Source organism: Octopus sinensis, unplaced genomic scaffold (genome assembly GCF_006345805.1).
Source record: "Octopus sinensis unplaced genomic scaffold, ASM634580v1 Contig13580, whole genome shotgun sequence".
Lineage (NCBI taxonomy): Eukaryota > Metazoa > Mollusca > Cephalopoda > Octopoda > Octopodidae > Octopus > Octopus sinensis.
Genome location: NW_021833013.1, coordinates 50001 through 67500, shown reverse-complemented (window position 1 = coordinate 67500; position 17500 = coordinate 50001). Strand labels below are relative to the sequence as shown.

Below are 17500 nucleotides of genomic sequence, written 5' to 3'. Positions count from 1 at the left end.
GAGGTCTCCAGTGTTGTTGCTTCTTTCTTTCTTTCTTCCTTCTTTTGACTTCAAGATGGATCTTTACTAAATTCGGACGGGTCGCCGCTGCCACTGAGAGAGACAGCGTCAGTGGTAGCCGGAATGTTGAGGTTCTGGTTGTCACTGATGAACATGGTGAGTCTCTGCCAGAGGTCGACGGGTGTGGAACAGGAAGTTGGCGACGAGGGTCCGGCACTGGAATTGGTTGATGACGACAGGCTCTGAGCTGGACGAAGAGAGAGAAAGAAAGAAAGAGTGAAAGAGAGAAACAAATTGAACATGTGTGTGTGTGTGTGTGTGTGTGTGTGTTGTTTGGCTTGGCTGTATAGGTAAAAAAAATTTGCTTCCCAATGAAATCGCTTCAGGTTCATTCCCACGGCATGGAACTAGGGGCTTAGCCCTCACCGTTTGCTTTTACTGTTTTGTTCTCACTGTCCTGTTCTTGTTAACACTTTTACCCCTCCACAAAAAATCCCAAATTTCATTTAATTTGCTTTGCGGGAAGGACTGTTTCAATGAAGTCGCATCTTGTCCTTGCCTTAGAAATGTGGAATAGTTGAAACAGGGACAACTGAAGAAGGGGGATATTCTTTATGTTGCGTGTCTCGTTTCTCTGGGGGTGTTTTTATGTTGTTCGGAAAAAGGTTAGTTTCTGTGTTTTTGTGTTTGTGTTTTCATTGTGTTCAGCATTTTTTTTTGGTATCCTGTACCCATATATGCATGTATTTATACATATATGGGCGCAGGAGTGGCTGTGTGGTAAGTAGCTGGTTTACCAACCACATGGTTCCGGGTTCAGTCCCACTGCATGGCACCTTGGGCAAGTGTCTTCTACTATAGCCTCGGGCCGACCAAAGCCTTGTGAGTGGATTTGGTAGACGGAAACTGAAAGAAGCCCGTCGTATATATGTATATATATATATGTGTGTGCATGTATGTTTGTGTGTCTTAGTTTGTCCCCCTAGCATTGCTTGATAACCGATGCTGGTGTGTTTACGTCCCCATCACTTAGCGGTTTGGCAAAAGAGAACGATAGAATAAGTACTGGGCTTACAAAGAATAAGTCCCGGGGTCGATTTGCTCGACTAAAGGCGGTGCTCCAGCATGGCCGCAGTCAAATGACTGAAACAAGTAAAAGAGTATGTCTAAATAAATACAAATATTACTTGGTGCCATCAGACATTCTACAATACTGTTAAAGCGTTTATAGATTGAAAATATAGAAGTCTGGACGTTACTTATGGGACAGCCTGATATATCAATGCATGTATGTGTATCATCTTCGAAACACAGAGTAGATGAAACCATGGCGGCTGAAGCAGGGGAATTTTCCTTGTATTGTTTGTCCTGGACTCCATTTTTTCTTTGTTTAAAAAAAATGTCCAGTTCCTTGGTTTTGTGTTTATGTTTTCGTTTCTCATTGTGTTCGATTTTTTTTTGGTGTCCTGTACCCATATATGCATGTATATATACATGTAGAGGTAGGTACGTACATATAAGTATGTATATATGCATATGTTTTATTTATTAATTTGTTATTACACAACAGAACGCACACATCCATTTCTAAGTAAGTTTGTTCTTAATATATATATATATATATATATATATATATATATATATATATATATATATATATATATTAAGAACCCGGAACCATATATATAAATGAATATGTCACTTAATTTAGATGCACCAGAATTTTTTATGGTGTTACCATAAAAATATGCGGGGTGATTATAATCAAAATAAGCAACAGAATGAATCCGGTAATTTAGTACAATTGTTTCATACTACAACATTTTATTGAAAGCTGTAAATATTACAGCAGATTTAAGATGCCGAGTAATCTTCGTTTTAATAAAATGTTGTAGTATGAAACAATTGTACTAAATTACCGGATTCATTCTTGTTGCTTATTTTTGATTATATCTATATATATATATATGTGTGTATGTATATATATATATATATATATATTTATATATATATCAATGCATATGTATGTGTGTATACAGATATACACGTAAATGTTGAACAGTGAGAATGAGTGCACAACACTGAATTGAATATATATTTATACACACACACCTACAAAATAAGCCCTCTTCAACAGCAAGTACACGGGTAAAATAATTGACCCATATTCATCAAAGACTTGTTTTCTATTTTTCTTTTTTTTTTGGTTCAGTCAAATGAACCAATACAAAATAGACCCCTTACCTTTGTGTAGGACACCCAAGGGTACAATTGAAGGCCTCTGGGAAGATGATAGGGAGGCTTCATTGGGCGGCGACGAAGCTGGGGTGTTGAAGCCTATTGACATGGCTTTCTGCAAGAAACTATTGACATCGCTGAGCGTAAGGGCATTGTGAAGTGTCTCCAGGGCTCGTACTGACGGCACCATCGTGTAACCTTCAATACCTGCAAAGAAACCCAGGAAGGATGCAGCTGATTAATGGTGGAATAAACACCTAATATATAAATCTAAATATCAGAGCTATAAATCAGAGATTGCACTACGTAGCAAAATTTTCATTTATATTCTTCTATTTGTTTAGCATCAAGAAATGTTATTTCCTATTTGCTTCTATCTAGAAATGAAAGGAAATGACTACTATTCCCTTCACACTTTGCTTTTGTCACCTGGACATCAATGTTTTCAAACTGACCTGTTTTCCATTACATTCCAGGCAGATTCAGGGCTGAATTGCTGAAGCAGAAATATTGTTATAGCAAATATTCTGTTCAATACCACAATTTTGTTTGTCAGTAGCTTGACTTTAAACCACTTGAGCATATCCCTTAGTGGTTGACGATATGTGCGTCTCTGATGATGAGCAGGAATATCTGGGGAACACCATGTGTTGAGAGGGATTCTTTTAGGGTATGAATAAATACTGTAACAAAGCAAACTTTGTAGGAGATATTATCCCTTTTTCATACTTTCAGAGGGCAAGAAAATAAGAGATAACCACTGCAACCCCGGGACAAGAACCATGTTACACAGGGATGGATGGAAGCACTCCGTCGGTTACGACGACGAGGGTTCCGGTTGATCCGATCAACGGAACAGCCTGCTCGTGAAATTAACATGTAAGTGGCTGAGCACTCCACAGACACGTGCACCCTTAACGTAGTTCTCGGGGGATATTCAGCGTGACACAGAGAGTGACAAGGCCGGCCCTTTGAAATACAGGTACAACAGAAACAGGAAGTAAGAGTGAGAGAAAGCTGTGGTGAAAGAGTACAGCAGGGATCACCACCATCCCCTGCCGGAGCCTCGTGGAGCTTTTAGGCGTTTTCGCTCAATAAACACTCACAACGCCCGGTCTGGGAATCGAAACCGCTCTCCTATGACCGCGAGTCCGCTGCCCTAACCACTGGGCCATTGCGCCTCCACTACACAGGGATATTAGTCTGGACAAAATATTAAAGTTCTCTGCTAATACAAGTACATCAGGCTAACAGATGCTTTTCTGATTGGTGCCGAACTATAGGTAATCCAAAAGGGAGATCTGAAGGTGAAGTCTGTCTCCAGTTGACTTTGTAAATCCGTAGGTATAAAACCAAGTTAAATATGGTAGGTTGTCACAGAGTGATAGACAAAAACAAAAAAGAAAGGTCATAAATAAGAGGATTCGTTTATTTGTGCACCACAGACTTACAGTCGTTTCTGATTAGAATTTTGGGTGCATTCATAGTTCTGTTTACTCAACCGGTTGACTGATTGATTGAAAATAGTGAAAGAGCATTAAAAGTGCTGTCATCTTTGGAGTTCAGCAGATTGGGTGCCAAAGTAAACAGAAACAAAAGCAATACAGATATGGAAAGAGGTGTATGTAGACACACACACACGCACACACACACTTACCTATGGAAATATATACTCTGTGTGTATGTGAATCTGTTAGTTCTTAAGATTCAAAACAATGGAAAACAAACCAAAAAACAAAAAAAATGAAAAACATTGAATGCAACAACATGCAAGATGACCGCAATGTCAAATATGCAGCTACGAATTATCAGAACAACAATAACAACTCATAACTATACAAAATAATAATAATAACAATAACAATAATAATAATAACAATAATAATGATGATGATGATAATGATAATAATAATATGATAATCATAATAATAATGATAATAATGATAATAATAATAATAATGATAATAATGATAATAATAATAACGATAATCATAATATAATGATGATGATAATAATGATGATGATAATAATGATAATGATAATAATAATAATGATAATGATAATAATAACAATCATCATCATCATTTAGCATCCGCCTTCCATGCTAGCATGGGTTGGACGGGTCAACTGGGGTCTGTGAAGCTGGAAGGCTTCGTCAGGCCCAGTCAGATCTGGCAGTGTTTCTACGGCTGGATGCCCTTCCTAATGCCAACCACTCCGCGAGTGTAGTGGGTGTTTTTTTACGTGCCACCCGCACAGGTGCCAGACAGAGCTGGCGAACGGCCACGAACGGATGGTGCTTTTACGTGTCACCGGCACGGGGCCAGGCGATGCTGGCAACGGACACGAACGGATGGTGCTTTTACGTGCCACCGACACGGGGCCAGACAGAGCTCGCAAACGGACGGTGCTTTTACGTGTCACCGGCACGGGGGCCAGCCGAGGCTGACAACGAACAATATAATAATAATAATAATAATGATGATGATAATAATATGATAATAATAATGATAATATAATGATAATAATAACAATAATAATATTAATAATAATGATGATGATAATAACGATAATAAAATAATAATAATAATAATAATAATAATAACAATAATAATAATAAATAATAATAATAGTAATAATAATAGTAATAATAATAACAATAATAATAACAATAACAACAACAACAATAATAAAATGACAACAACAATGACAGTTTGAAATTTTGGGCCAAGGCCATAATAATAATTATAAATATTGATAACAACAACAATGGTAATAATTGTTATTTCTTTCACTGGCCACACAGGGGCCCAAGACAATGAGGAGAAGAGAGGCATGACAGTAGGGGACGGGAGCAGTTTGGGGATTACATTGAACAAAAGGAGCATAACCAAAAGTAAAACAGAAAAACTAAAACCCAATGAGAAAAAAGAAAAGTGGGGAAGACCATTTTGGGGAAAATCAGGGATCTGCCCCAACCCACAAAAAAAAAAAAGGGCCTGGCTCTCCTCTCTTGCTGCATAAAAAGAAAAAGCATACTCAAAGAAGACCCCAATCAGTCCTGTTAGTCTTACTGCTTCCACTACATAGGGGGCAGACATGGCTGTGTGGTTAAGAACCCCGTTTTCCGACCATGAGGTCTGGGGATCAGTCCCACTGCACAGCTCCTTGGGCTGTGCCTTCTGCTAAAGCTCAGGGTGGACCAAAGTTTTGTGAATGGATTCGGTAGATGAAAATTGAAAGGGGCCCATGTGAGCCCTTGTCTAGACATTTGTGAAGGTGCACGGTTCAGTGGTTAGAGTGCCAGGCTCACACTCATGAGATAGTGATTGTCTCCTTGAGCAAGACACTTTATTTCATGTTGCGCAAGTTCACTCCTCTGCAGAAATGAGCTACCGCATCCCAAGGGCCAAGCTGTATCAGGGGCCTTTTGCCTTTCCCTTTGATATATCAGTGACATGGAAGAAGGGAAGGGCTGGTACACATGGGCAACCGCTGGTCTTCCATAAACAACCTTGCATAGACTTGCACCTCAGAGGGGGAACTTTCTAGGTGCAATCCCATGGTCATTTCATGACCGAAAGGGCTCTTTACTCTTGTCTAGACAAGAAGTGGCGGTCGTCAACAGCATCACAGTCATACAAGAGAAATGCTTCGTCCCCAGTCTTTCATGGGAAACGTTTCCTTTGCTAAACACACCCAAACTGCGAGCGTCAGCAGCCCCTTATTCTCTACCATCCACATTCTCTTCAAGTTGCCCTCATAAAAGTGAACGAGAGCTTGGCCAGAGAGGACGGTACTTATCTTTAACCTATTTCTTTACTACCCACAAGGGGCTAAACACAGAGGGGACAAACAAGGACAGACAAACGGATTAAGTCGATTACATCGACCCCAGTGCGTAACTGGTACTTAATTTATCGACTCCGAAAGGATGAAAGGCAAAGTCGACCTCGGCGGAATTTGAACTCAGAATGTAGCGGCAGACAAAATACCGCTAAGCATCTTGCCCGGCACGCTAACATTTCTGCCAGCTCGCCGCTTTAACCCTTTAGTGTTTAAACTGGCCAAATCCGGCCCAAATATTCTATATGTTTTATATCCAAACTGGCAATATCTGGCCTCTCACACCTAACCTACATTGACATTCTAAAAACAAACAATCACATCACTGAAACCTCAAAAGCTATGAGATAATGCAGGATTAATTAAAAACAATTTGAGTAAAAAAAATATTACATTTAACAGAGTAATCTGAACCCTAAAGGGTTAACCCTTTAAAATTCATATTATTTTGTCAAATGTGATGCTTATTCATTCACAATGGTTTGAATCAATCATACGGATGTGATTGTATAAGTTGAGAATGACATTGTAGGGGAAACGTGTGTGGTCAAATGTGGCCAGTCTGAGCATAAAAGGGAGTAGAACAATTGAGCCAGATATGGCCAGTTTAAGTGCCAAAAGTCAGAAGTAAAATCATCATCATCATCATCATTTAGCGTCCGCTTTCCATGCTAGCATAGGTTGGACGGTTCAACTGGGGTCTGCGAAGCCAGAAGGCTGCACCAGGCCCAGTCTGATCTGGCAGTGTTTCAACGCCAACCACTCCGTGAGTGTAGTAGGTGCTTTTTACGTGCCACCTGCACAGGTGCCAGACAGGGCTGGCAGACATCCACAATCGGATGGTGCTTTTTACGTGCCACCAGCACAGGGACCAGATGAAGCTGGCAATGGCCACGGTCAGATGGTGCTTTTTACGTGCCACCGACACGGAGGCCAGTCGGGCGGCGCTGGCTACGGCTACGTTCGGATGGTTCTCTTATGTGCCACCGGCACTGGTATCACAGCTACAAATTCCATTGATGTTGATAGATTTTGATTTTGATTTTCACTTGCCTCAACGGGTCTTCACAAGTGGAGTTTTGTGTCCCAAGAAGGAAAGGAATGCATAAGTGATAATACTGAAGAATACTTAAAGCCTTTAGCCATCTGATTTCTCTGTCAAATGTGATGCCTATCTGTTCACATTTCTTTGAATAAATCCTGCATTGCTCCATGGCTTTGAGATTTCAATGGTGTGATTGTTTATTCTTAGAAAGACTGTGTAAGATGCATGCAAGGGGTCAAATGTGGCCAGTTTGAGGCGCAGGAGTGGCTGTATGGTAAGTAGCTTGCTAACCAACCACAAGGTTCCGGATTCAGTCCCACTGCGTGGCATCTTAGGCAAGTGTCTTCTGCTATAGCCCCGGGCCGACCAATGCCTTGTGAGTGGATTTGGTAGACGGAAACTGAAAGAAGCCTGTCATATATGTGTACATATATATATATGTATGTGTTTGTCCCCCTACCATTGCTTGACAACCGATGCTGGTGTGTTTACGTCCCTGTCACTTAGCGGTTCAGCAAAAGAGACCGATAGAACAAGTACTGGGCTTACAAAGAATAAGTCCCGGAGTCAATTTGCTCGACTAGAGGCGGTGCTCCAGCATGGCCGCAGTCAAATGACTGAAACAAGTAAAAGAGTAAAACAAATAGAACATTTGAGCCAGGTATGACTGGTTTAAATGCTGAAGGGTTAAACCTCACAGACAATTCCGCTAAGACGTATACCTTTCACCAAAGCCAGCAGAGAGAGGAAAACTAATGAAGACTATTTCTCATACAAAGCAAAACTCTGAAGGAAAACTAGTTTGATGATTAATTAATTTTTGGAAACAAATGGGCTTTGCTTCAGTTTTAAAAATAATGAAGAATTTAATAAAATAACTTTGTCATTAACGACCCTCCAATTACAAGATATTCCCATATTCATGGGTTATGCCCGATGACTGTGCCAAGAGGTCAGAGGTGTTACAAAACATTGTTTGGCATATCCTCAGCACAAGAAACTACGAGTAGCACATAAAAACATGGATTGTGTCTATTAAATGATATTAATCTCTCACCAGATGCAGTACTTTTTGTTGTTGATTTTACCATCACAAAACAACACATTAGCTACACACACACACACATATTTTCTATAGTGTGTGTGTATATATATATATATATATATATATATACACACATACACACACACACACACACACACACACACATATATACATATATATTTATTGTCCACAAGGGGCTAAACATAGAGGGGACAAACAAGGACAGACAAATGGATTAAGTCGATTACATCGACCCCAGTGCGTAACTGGTACTTTATTTATCGACCCTGAAACGATGAAAGGCAAAGTCGACCTCGGCGGAATTTGAACTCAGAACGTAACACAGACGAAATACCGCTAAGCATCTCGCCCAGCGTGCTAACGTTTCTGCCAGCTCGCCTTACATATATATATATACATATATATATATATACACACACACACACATGTGCAGATAGATGCTGGGGGTGTGCAGTTCCTTGGAACTATTCTGCCTATGTTTGTGCACACCTTTCAATGCCGTGTGTGCCATAAGATCTGTATTCGAAATGGAGGCCTCAAAAAGCCATTTTAAGATCCACAAAGATCAGAACTTCACTGCAGCTCTTGGTGGTCCAAAACGGTTATACGATCTACGTGGGTGTCTTTCCAATACATTGTCTGGTTTAAAAAGCCACATCAGATGCCATGACAATGCTAAGTTGTAGGTACAGGAGGTGGTGAATCACTGCTCAAGGAGTAGACAACCACCACCATGTGTGTGTGTGTGTGTGTGTGTGTGTATGTATATATACTCTCTCTCTCTATCCGTTCAGTCGAAGTCGACTCTCAGTCACTCGTTGGATCAGTGTCCTCCAGTCAGTTCTATCCTGGGCCGCTTCCTTCAGACTGGCTATGTCCATTCCGGTATCACTCCTGATGGTGTCAAGCCAGCGGGTTCTTGGTCGGCCTCTTCCTCTCTTGCCACTGACCATTCCGAGCATGATGTCCTTATGTATAGATACACACATACATATATATACATATATATATGCGCATACATATATATACATACATACATATATATATACACGCACATATATATACATACACATACAAATATACACACACACGCATATACATAAACACATATATGCATATACATATGTGTGTATATTTGTATGTGTATGTATATATACACACATACATATATATACATATGCGCTTACATATATATACATACATATATACACATATATATATGCGCATACATATATATACATACATATATACACATATATATATATACATATACATACAAATACACACACACACACATATACATAAACACATATATGCATATACATACACATATATATGCATACACACACACACACACACACAGATATAAACTATATTTAAAACACAGATATATGGAAGGTGGAAAGAAAAGGCCCATGCACCTTAAATCAAACCTGAAAACAAAACTGAAACATTCTCCTCCTCCACCCCACCCCACACCATTATTTTAGCCCATGGCTGGTTCAATGCACGGCAGGGGCAACACGCTTGGTGAGATCCTAATAGAGAGAAAGAGAGAACCTGGAATCACGTGGCTGGGAAGCAAGTTCCTTAACAGACAGCCATGCCCGGCCCCTACAGATACACATAAAGAGAACCTTCTGAGCATTGGCTCCACCTGTTTTGGTTTTGTTTCACAGCCTCGCCTGGCCCCCGTGCCGGTGACACGTAAAAGCACCATATATATATATATATATATAATATATATATATATATATATATATATATATACTAGCAGTATCGCCCGGCGTTGCTCGGGTTTGTTTCGACCCTTTAGAATTGGAATTTTTGAAAAGTAAAAATTTTGCATTATATACCTTGTTATTCTCTTTAAGTGGACATTTTTCAGGTTGAAATACACCGAAAAATGGTGACAGAGCAGTAAAAAAATCGTAAAAAATAGGGATTTTCATAGAAAAAAAGCACCTTTTTTTATGTAAATAATTTTGGGTGTTAACATGGTCCAATTTGAAATTTATCTTCTACAGAATGAAGAGCAAGCCTTCTTCTATCATACTCTCAATTTTGGTCAACTTATGTTGCAGGGTCTCAGAGGAGATAGTGTTAGTTGAAGGCTACCAAACCTGCCACACACAAACAACTTCAGCTTTATATTTATTTATATATATATATATATATATATATATATATATTATATATATATATATGTTCATGCGTGTGTGTTCATTAGTTCATTTTTACATCTATTTTCTCATGTCAGCATGGGTTAGATGAAGGTTTTATTGAAGTCTAGTTTAACAACTTGCAGCCAGATGCCTTTTCAGTTATTAATACCTTTAAAAAAAAAAAACCTGTTTTCTGCTTCTTTTTTCTTTTTTTCCTTTTCAAGTGAGGGTGGGGAAGGTGAGGTCCCTTATTTTACACACTTTTCAAGGTGCAAAGCCAGCAGCTGATTTGCTGGGCAGGAAACGTTACAATACACACTGTCACCGTTTGGGAGAATATTCCGAGGACAGGTCAACTCGGAAATAGGAGTCATGGCTGACGCCTGCGTCACGTAGCTGGCACCCATGTTAGTGGCACATAAAGAGCACCTTCTGAGCATTGGGCTCCACAGAAACAACTGGAAGAAGCTCACCATATATATATATATATATATAGGCGTTAGGAAGGGCATCCAGCTGAGGAAACTCTGCCAGATCAAGACTGGAGCCTGGTGCACCCATCTGGTTGCCAGCCCTCAGTCAAAACCGTCCAACCCATGCAAGCATGGAAAATGGACATTAAATGATGATGATGTGTGTGTGTATCCACCCCACCCCTGGCATCACATGACAACTGGTGATGGTGTGTTTATGTCTCCATAACTTAGCAGTTTGGCAAAGGAGACCATTAGAATAAGTACCAACCACATGGTTCTGGATTCAGTCCCACTGCGTGGCACCTTGGGCAAGTGTTTTCTGCTATAGCCTTGGGCTGACCAAAGCCTTGTGAGTGGATTTGGTAGATGGAAACTGAAAGAAGCCCATCGTATATATGCATATATATATACAAGTGTGCGTGTTTGTGTGTCTGTGTTTGTCACCCCAACATTGCTTGACAACCGATGCTGGTGTGTTTACGTCTCCATAATGTAGTGGTTCGGCAAAAGAGACCGATAGAATAAGTACTAGGCTCACAAAGAATAAGTCCCAGGGTCGATTTGCTCGACTAAAAGGCGGTGCCACAGCACGGCCACAGTCAAATGACTGAAAGAGGTAAAAGAGTATATATATGATGGGCTTCTTACAGTTTCCATCTACCAAATCCATTCACAAGGCTTTGGTCGGCCTGGATGGGAAGGAGCACTTGACCGGCTGGACAATGCGGAAGGCTTTGGCAAAAAAATATAGAAGTTGTTGTTTGACCACAACCGTTATAGAAAGGAGGCGGAGAACCCTCTCCCTCCTGTCCAAACCCCTGAACTCCACTCCGCTGCCGAAACAGTCAAGCCCAGAAGACAACAATGGTGGTGGTGGTGGCGGCGGCGGCGGTGGTGGCAGTGAGACATAGTAGTAGTAGTAGTATGACAAACCGTGGTAAAGGAAAGCTAAAAGAAAGGCCGGAGGAACAGACCGAATAGGAGAAAGAAAAGTGAAAAGAAGCAGTGGAGGTTGGATGGAGCTGGAAGAAAGAAGGGGAACAAAAAAAAGGGAGCAAGATCAGGCAGGGAACATACAAAAAGGTTGTAGCTGGGGTGTTTCTTTATTGTATTTTTTTTTTTTGTCAAGAAAAAGAGGAAGAGAAAGCAGTGAAAAGCAGAAGAGGAGGGAAGAGCAAGCAGGAGGGTGGTGGAGTGTTGGTGGCAGTGGTGCAAGAATGGACAACAAGAGCAAACACAGCAGAAGGAGGAAGGAGGCGGCGGCCAGACTGAAAGAGAAGACAGCAGCTGGACGAGGTGTGGGGGACGTGGGACACACAAACAGTTTTTTTTTTAATTATTATTTTTAAAAAATTTTTTTTGCGGATAAATAACAACGTACCCTCTTCATTTTGCACTCGATAAGCGGTCACTAGGTCAGGTGCACTAGCTGACCCTGTCAGCACGCTGGTCAGCAATAGGCCAGTCACTGAGAGAAAAGAAAGCAGGTTTCGGTTGGTTAAAAAGTATGGGGGAGGGGAGGGGGAAGGAGGCCACAAATAATCAAGAGGGGCAGGGCATTTTTGTCTTGTCAGATTTTGGACCTCCCTCCCCACAAACTCAGTTCAAGGTTGATGTTAGTAGGTATTTTTAATTTTTTATATATTTTACTAATCTATTATAATTAGTCTATCATTATTAATTACTGTTATTATCATATTGAGGTGGTGAGCTAGCAGAACTGTTAGCACGCTACGCTTAATGCTTAGTGGTATTTCGCCCGTCCTTACGTTCTGAGTTCAAATTCCACCGAGGCCCACCTTTTTTTTCAACATTTCAGGGTCAATGTAATTGACTCTCGCCCACCTCCCAAATTTCAGGCCTTGTGCCTAGAGTAGAAAGGACTATTATTATTATTATTATTATTGAGTGAGAGAGCAGTTCATGCCATCAAAGTGACATTGGGGTAAAATATACGAAGCCCAGTAAACCCATCTTGACTACCCGTCTGATAAGGGTACACTAAGCACATGCATCACAACCATATGTGCGCGACATGGTGATCTCATATCAAGATAAACAGCACATGACCTTGCAGGTGGGGCCCAGTTAGAATCTTCTTCTGGTCGAGTAGCCCATCCTGCTCAAAAGGTCCCTGAGTAAGGGTTGTTTAAGGATGTTGAACGAAACACCCATATTTCCAGAGGTGAATTATTCAAACCCCAAAGAATCCCTCTCAACACATAGCTATGATGCTCCCCCACTACTTCTGCTTGTGATCAGAGATGCACATATCGTCAGCCACTAAGGGACATGCTCAACTGGTTAAGGTCAAACAACTGACAAGCAAATCTGTGGTATTGAGCAGAATATTTGCTGTAGTCCATCTTTTATACCAAGACAAAACAATGTACGTGATAACACTTCGAATCAGTAAAGATCAGAAGCCATGAGAGCCACTGCCTGGTTTATTATTATTATTATTATTATTGGTTTGGATGTGGTGATGATGAGAGAACAGCAACCCTTTAAATATGCCCAATATGTTTAACCCTTTAGTATTTAAACCGGCCATATCAGGCCAAAATAGTTAATCTGTTTTATGTTCAAACTAACCAGATCCAGGCCCTCACACCTACCCTACAATGTTATTCTACATTAAGTAATTACACCATCAAGATCTTGAAGATATGAGATAATGCATGATTAATTAAAATCAATGGGAATCAAGAGGCATTATGTTTGATTGAATAATCTGAACACTAAAGGGTTAAATTCCTTTCGGAGTTGATAAATTAAGAACTTTGTGACAAAATCTGAAACCATTATTATTATTATTATTATTATTATTATTATTATTCAGTAGTTTTATTTTTATAGCGTGCTTTCACTTCACTACCGAGCGCAGCTCTGTGTGCCTTGGGTATGTGCTGTGATTTGTTGTGATGCTCTGATGGTTATTGTATGGAAAGTGTTCTGCGTAGAATGTGTGCAGTGCCTAGTAGTGTAATTTTCTGTATGTTATATGTGTTTGTAAGTCCTGGTGTTTTTGTTATGTATTTGTCTGAATATTTTTTTATCATGCCTAATGCACCTACTATGATAGGAATTGATTCTGTTTTTAGATTCCACATTCTGGTTACCTCTATTTCCAGGTCTTTGTATTTTGAAAGTTTCTCCATTTCTTTTAGAGACACGTTGTCATCTGCTGGTATTGTATTATTATTATTATTATTATTATTGTTATTGATATCATTAATTAAGGTGGTGAACTAGCAGAATCGTTAGCATACTCGGCAAAATGCTTAGCGGCATTTCATCTGTCCTTACTTTACACTCTGAGTTCAAATTCCGCTCAGGTAGACTTTACCTTTCGCCCTTTCAGGGGTGGGGGTGGCGGGGGTGATGAAATAATTACCAGTTACGAACTGGGGGGGGGGTCGATGTAATGGATTTCTCCCCTCCCCCAAAATTTCACAGCATTTTGTCCATCTTCATGTTCCGAGTTCAAATTCTGATCGAATAAGTACCAGTAGCAAACTGGGGCTCATGTAATTGACTAACGCCCTCTTCCTCAAATTTCAGATCTTGTGCTCATAACCTGGATCATTTTCATCATCAACATCATCATCATCATTATCCGATCACTGATTTGGCAGAGTCGTTAGAGCATGAGATAGAATACCACGTGGTACCAATTCCGTTTCATAACGTTTCTCGGTTCAAATCCCATCAACGTCAACTTCGTCTCTCATCTCTCTAAGAGTTGGTAAAATAAAGTACCAGTTAAGTAGGGAGAGGCGGGGAGACGGGCAACAGTATTGGCTAACTCCTTCCCTTCAAAATTATCAACCCTATACCTAAATATTTAAGGTGGTGCTCCAGCATGGCCACAGTTAAATGACTGAAACGAGTAAGAGAAATTAATAGAGAAATGCTTCTCGTAACTGAGCCCTTTAAATTATTATAATAATAAACATTATTATTATTATTATTATTATTATTATTATGTAAGGTCGTAAGCTGGCAGAACCATTAGGCACACCAGGCAAAATGCTTCATTGCATTTCGTCTGTCTTTACGTTCTGAGTTCAAATTCTGCCATGGGCAGCTTTGCCTTTCATCCTTTTGAGGCCAATAAATTAAGTACCATTTGAGTTTGTCCCCTCTGTGTGTAGCCCCTTGTGGGTAGTAAAGAAATGGGTATTTCGTCTGCCGTTATGTTCTGAGTTCAAATTCCGCCGAGGTCGACTTTGCCTTTCATCCTTTCGGGGTCGATTAAATAAGTACCAGTTACGCACTGGGGTTGATATAATCGACTTAATCCCTTTGTCTGTCCTTCTTTGTCCCCTCTATGTTTAGCCCCTTGTGGGCAATAAAGAAATAAATTATTATTATTATTATTATTAAGTCGGTGGGCAGGCAAAATCGTTGGCCCATCACGTGCAATGCTGAGTGGCAGATTTTTGGCCTTATGCTCTGAGGTCAGATTTCACATTCCACCAAGGTCGAGCCCACTGTTCATTGCCCTAGGGCCGATAAAACAGGTACCCGCCGCATACTAGGGTTGATGCAATCCACCAGATCCCAGTCCTGTGCCCACAGCACAATCAATGATTATTATTATTATTATTATTATTGGCAAGCTGGCAGAAACATTGGCACACGAGGTAAAATGCCTAGCTGTATTGCATCCATCACTAGGTTCTGGGTTCAAATTCTGCCAGGGTTGACTTTGCCTTTCATCTTTTGGGGGTCGATGAATTAAGTACCAGTGAAACACTGGGGTCCCATCTAATCGTTTAGCTCCCTCCCCCCAAAATTTCAGGCCTTGCGCCTTTAGCAGAAAGGATTGTCATTATTATTATTATTATTATTATTATTATTTAGGGGTTTTTGCCTTTCATCCTTTCAAGGTCAATAAAATAAACAAATACAACTGAAAAGAATACCTCTGCTTTTTACGTGCCGCTGGCACGGAGGCAGTTGGGGCGGAGCTGGCAATGGGCCACGTTCGGACGGTTCTCTTATGTGCCACCGGCACTGGTATCACAGCTACAATTTCCATTGGTGTTGATCGATTTTGATTTGGCACAAGGCCAGCAATTTCCGGGGGAGGCAGTAAGTCAATTACATCGACCCTGGTACTTATTTTATCAACCCCTGACAGAATTTGAACTCAGAATGTAAAGACAGATGAAATACCCCACCCAGCATACTAATGATTTTGCCAGCTTATCACCCAAACAACAACAACAACAAAAATTCTTCCCCCTATAGGCACAAAGCCTGAATGTAGGCAGTCAATTTCATTGAGCCCAGCACTCAACTGGTACTTATTTTATTGACCCCTAAAGGATGAGAGGCCAGGTTGACCTCAGCTAACGATTCGGTCAGCTTGTTTCAAATTTTGCTACAAGGGCAGCCGTTTTGGGGGAGGCGGTAAGTCGATTACACCAGTCCCAGTGTTTCACTGGTACTTAATTTTATTGACCCCTAAAGGATGAGAGGCCAGGTTGACCTCAGCTAACGATTCGGTCAGCTTGTTTCAAATTTTGCTACAAGGGCAGCCGTTTTGGGGGAGGCGGTAAGTCGATTACACCAGCCCCAGTGTTTCACTGGTACTTAATTTTATTGACCCCTAAAGGATGAGAGGCCAGGTTGACCTCAGCTAACGATTCGGTCAGCTTGTTTCAAATTTTGCTACAAGGGCAGCCGTTTTGGGGGAGGCGGTAAGTCTATTACACCAGCCCCAATGTTTCACTGGTACTTAATTTTATTGACCCCTAAAGGATGAGAGGCCAGGTTGACCTCAGCTAACGATTCGGTCAGCTTGTTTCAAATTTTGCTACAAGGGCAGCCGTTTTGGGGGAGGCAGTAAGTCTATTACACCAGCCCCATTGTTTCACTGGTACTTAATTTATTGACCCCTAAAGGATGAGAGGCCAGGGTGACCTCAGCTAACGATTCGGTCAGCTTGTTTCAAATTTTGCTACTTAATTTATCGACCCCGAAAGGATGGTACCCTCGGCTGAATTTGAACCCACAGCGTAGCGCGGGGCGAAATACCGCTAAGCATGTCATCCAGCAAGCTAACGATTATGCCAGCTCGCCACCTTAATAATAATAATCATTTTTTAAATGATAATAATAAGAATTAATAAAAATAATAATTTTTACAAATTATGCATTTCTAATTTCTTTAAACAACCATTTAATCATTGATAATATTAAAAATAATAGCAACTTTATATATTTTTTGTTATATTTTTAAAGAATGGTATAATAATAACTATAATTAGACAATAAGGTCTTGATTTGTAATGGGAGTACTGTGATGTGTGACATTTTGGAGAGAACAAACCCAAGAAGAACAAAGCAAAAAAAAAGGAAATAAAAATAAAAATGAAGTGGTGGAGGTGAAGTTGGAGGGGGAAAGCAGCAGGAAGTCTGTGGGGGGGATGGAAGAAAGAATTCTAGCCATTGTAACTTTTTTGAAGCAATAATAAATCTCTGAACGAGATGTAAACAGTAACCCATTTATTTATTACCCACAAGGGGCTAAACATAGAAGGGACAAACAAGGACAGACATAGGTATTAAGTCAATTACATCGACCCCAGTGCGTAACTGGTACTTAATTTATCGACCCCGAAAGGATGAAAGGTAAAGTCGACCTCGGCGG

General features: G+C 40.4%; 1 protein-coding gene across 1 annotated transcript in view; it reads right to left on the bottom strand.

Moving 5' to 3' along the window:
- Positions 1 to 17500, bottom strand: part of LOC115229702 — a 61609-nt gene that overhangs the window by 775 nt on the left and 43334 nt on the right. Inside the window, exons 16-18 of the mRNA XM_036499314.1 lie at positions 12218 to 12304; positions 2245 to 2445; positions 1 to 247 (exon numbers count right to left, since the gene is read on the bottom strand). The exon at positions 1 to 247 is cut by the window's left edge and continues 775 nt beyond it. Coding sequence (XP_036355207.1) covers positions 51 to 247; positions 2245 to 2445; positions 12218 to 12304 — 485 coding nt within the window. The 3' untranslated portion in view covers positions 1 to 50. The remainder of the gene's footprint in view (positions 248 to 2244; positions 2446 to 12217; positions 12305 to 17500) is intronic.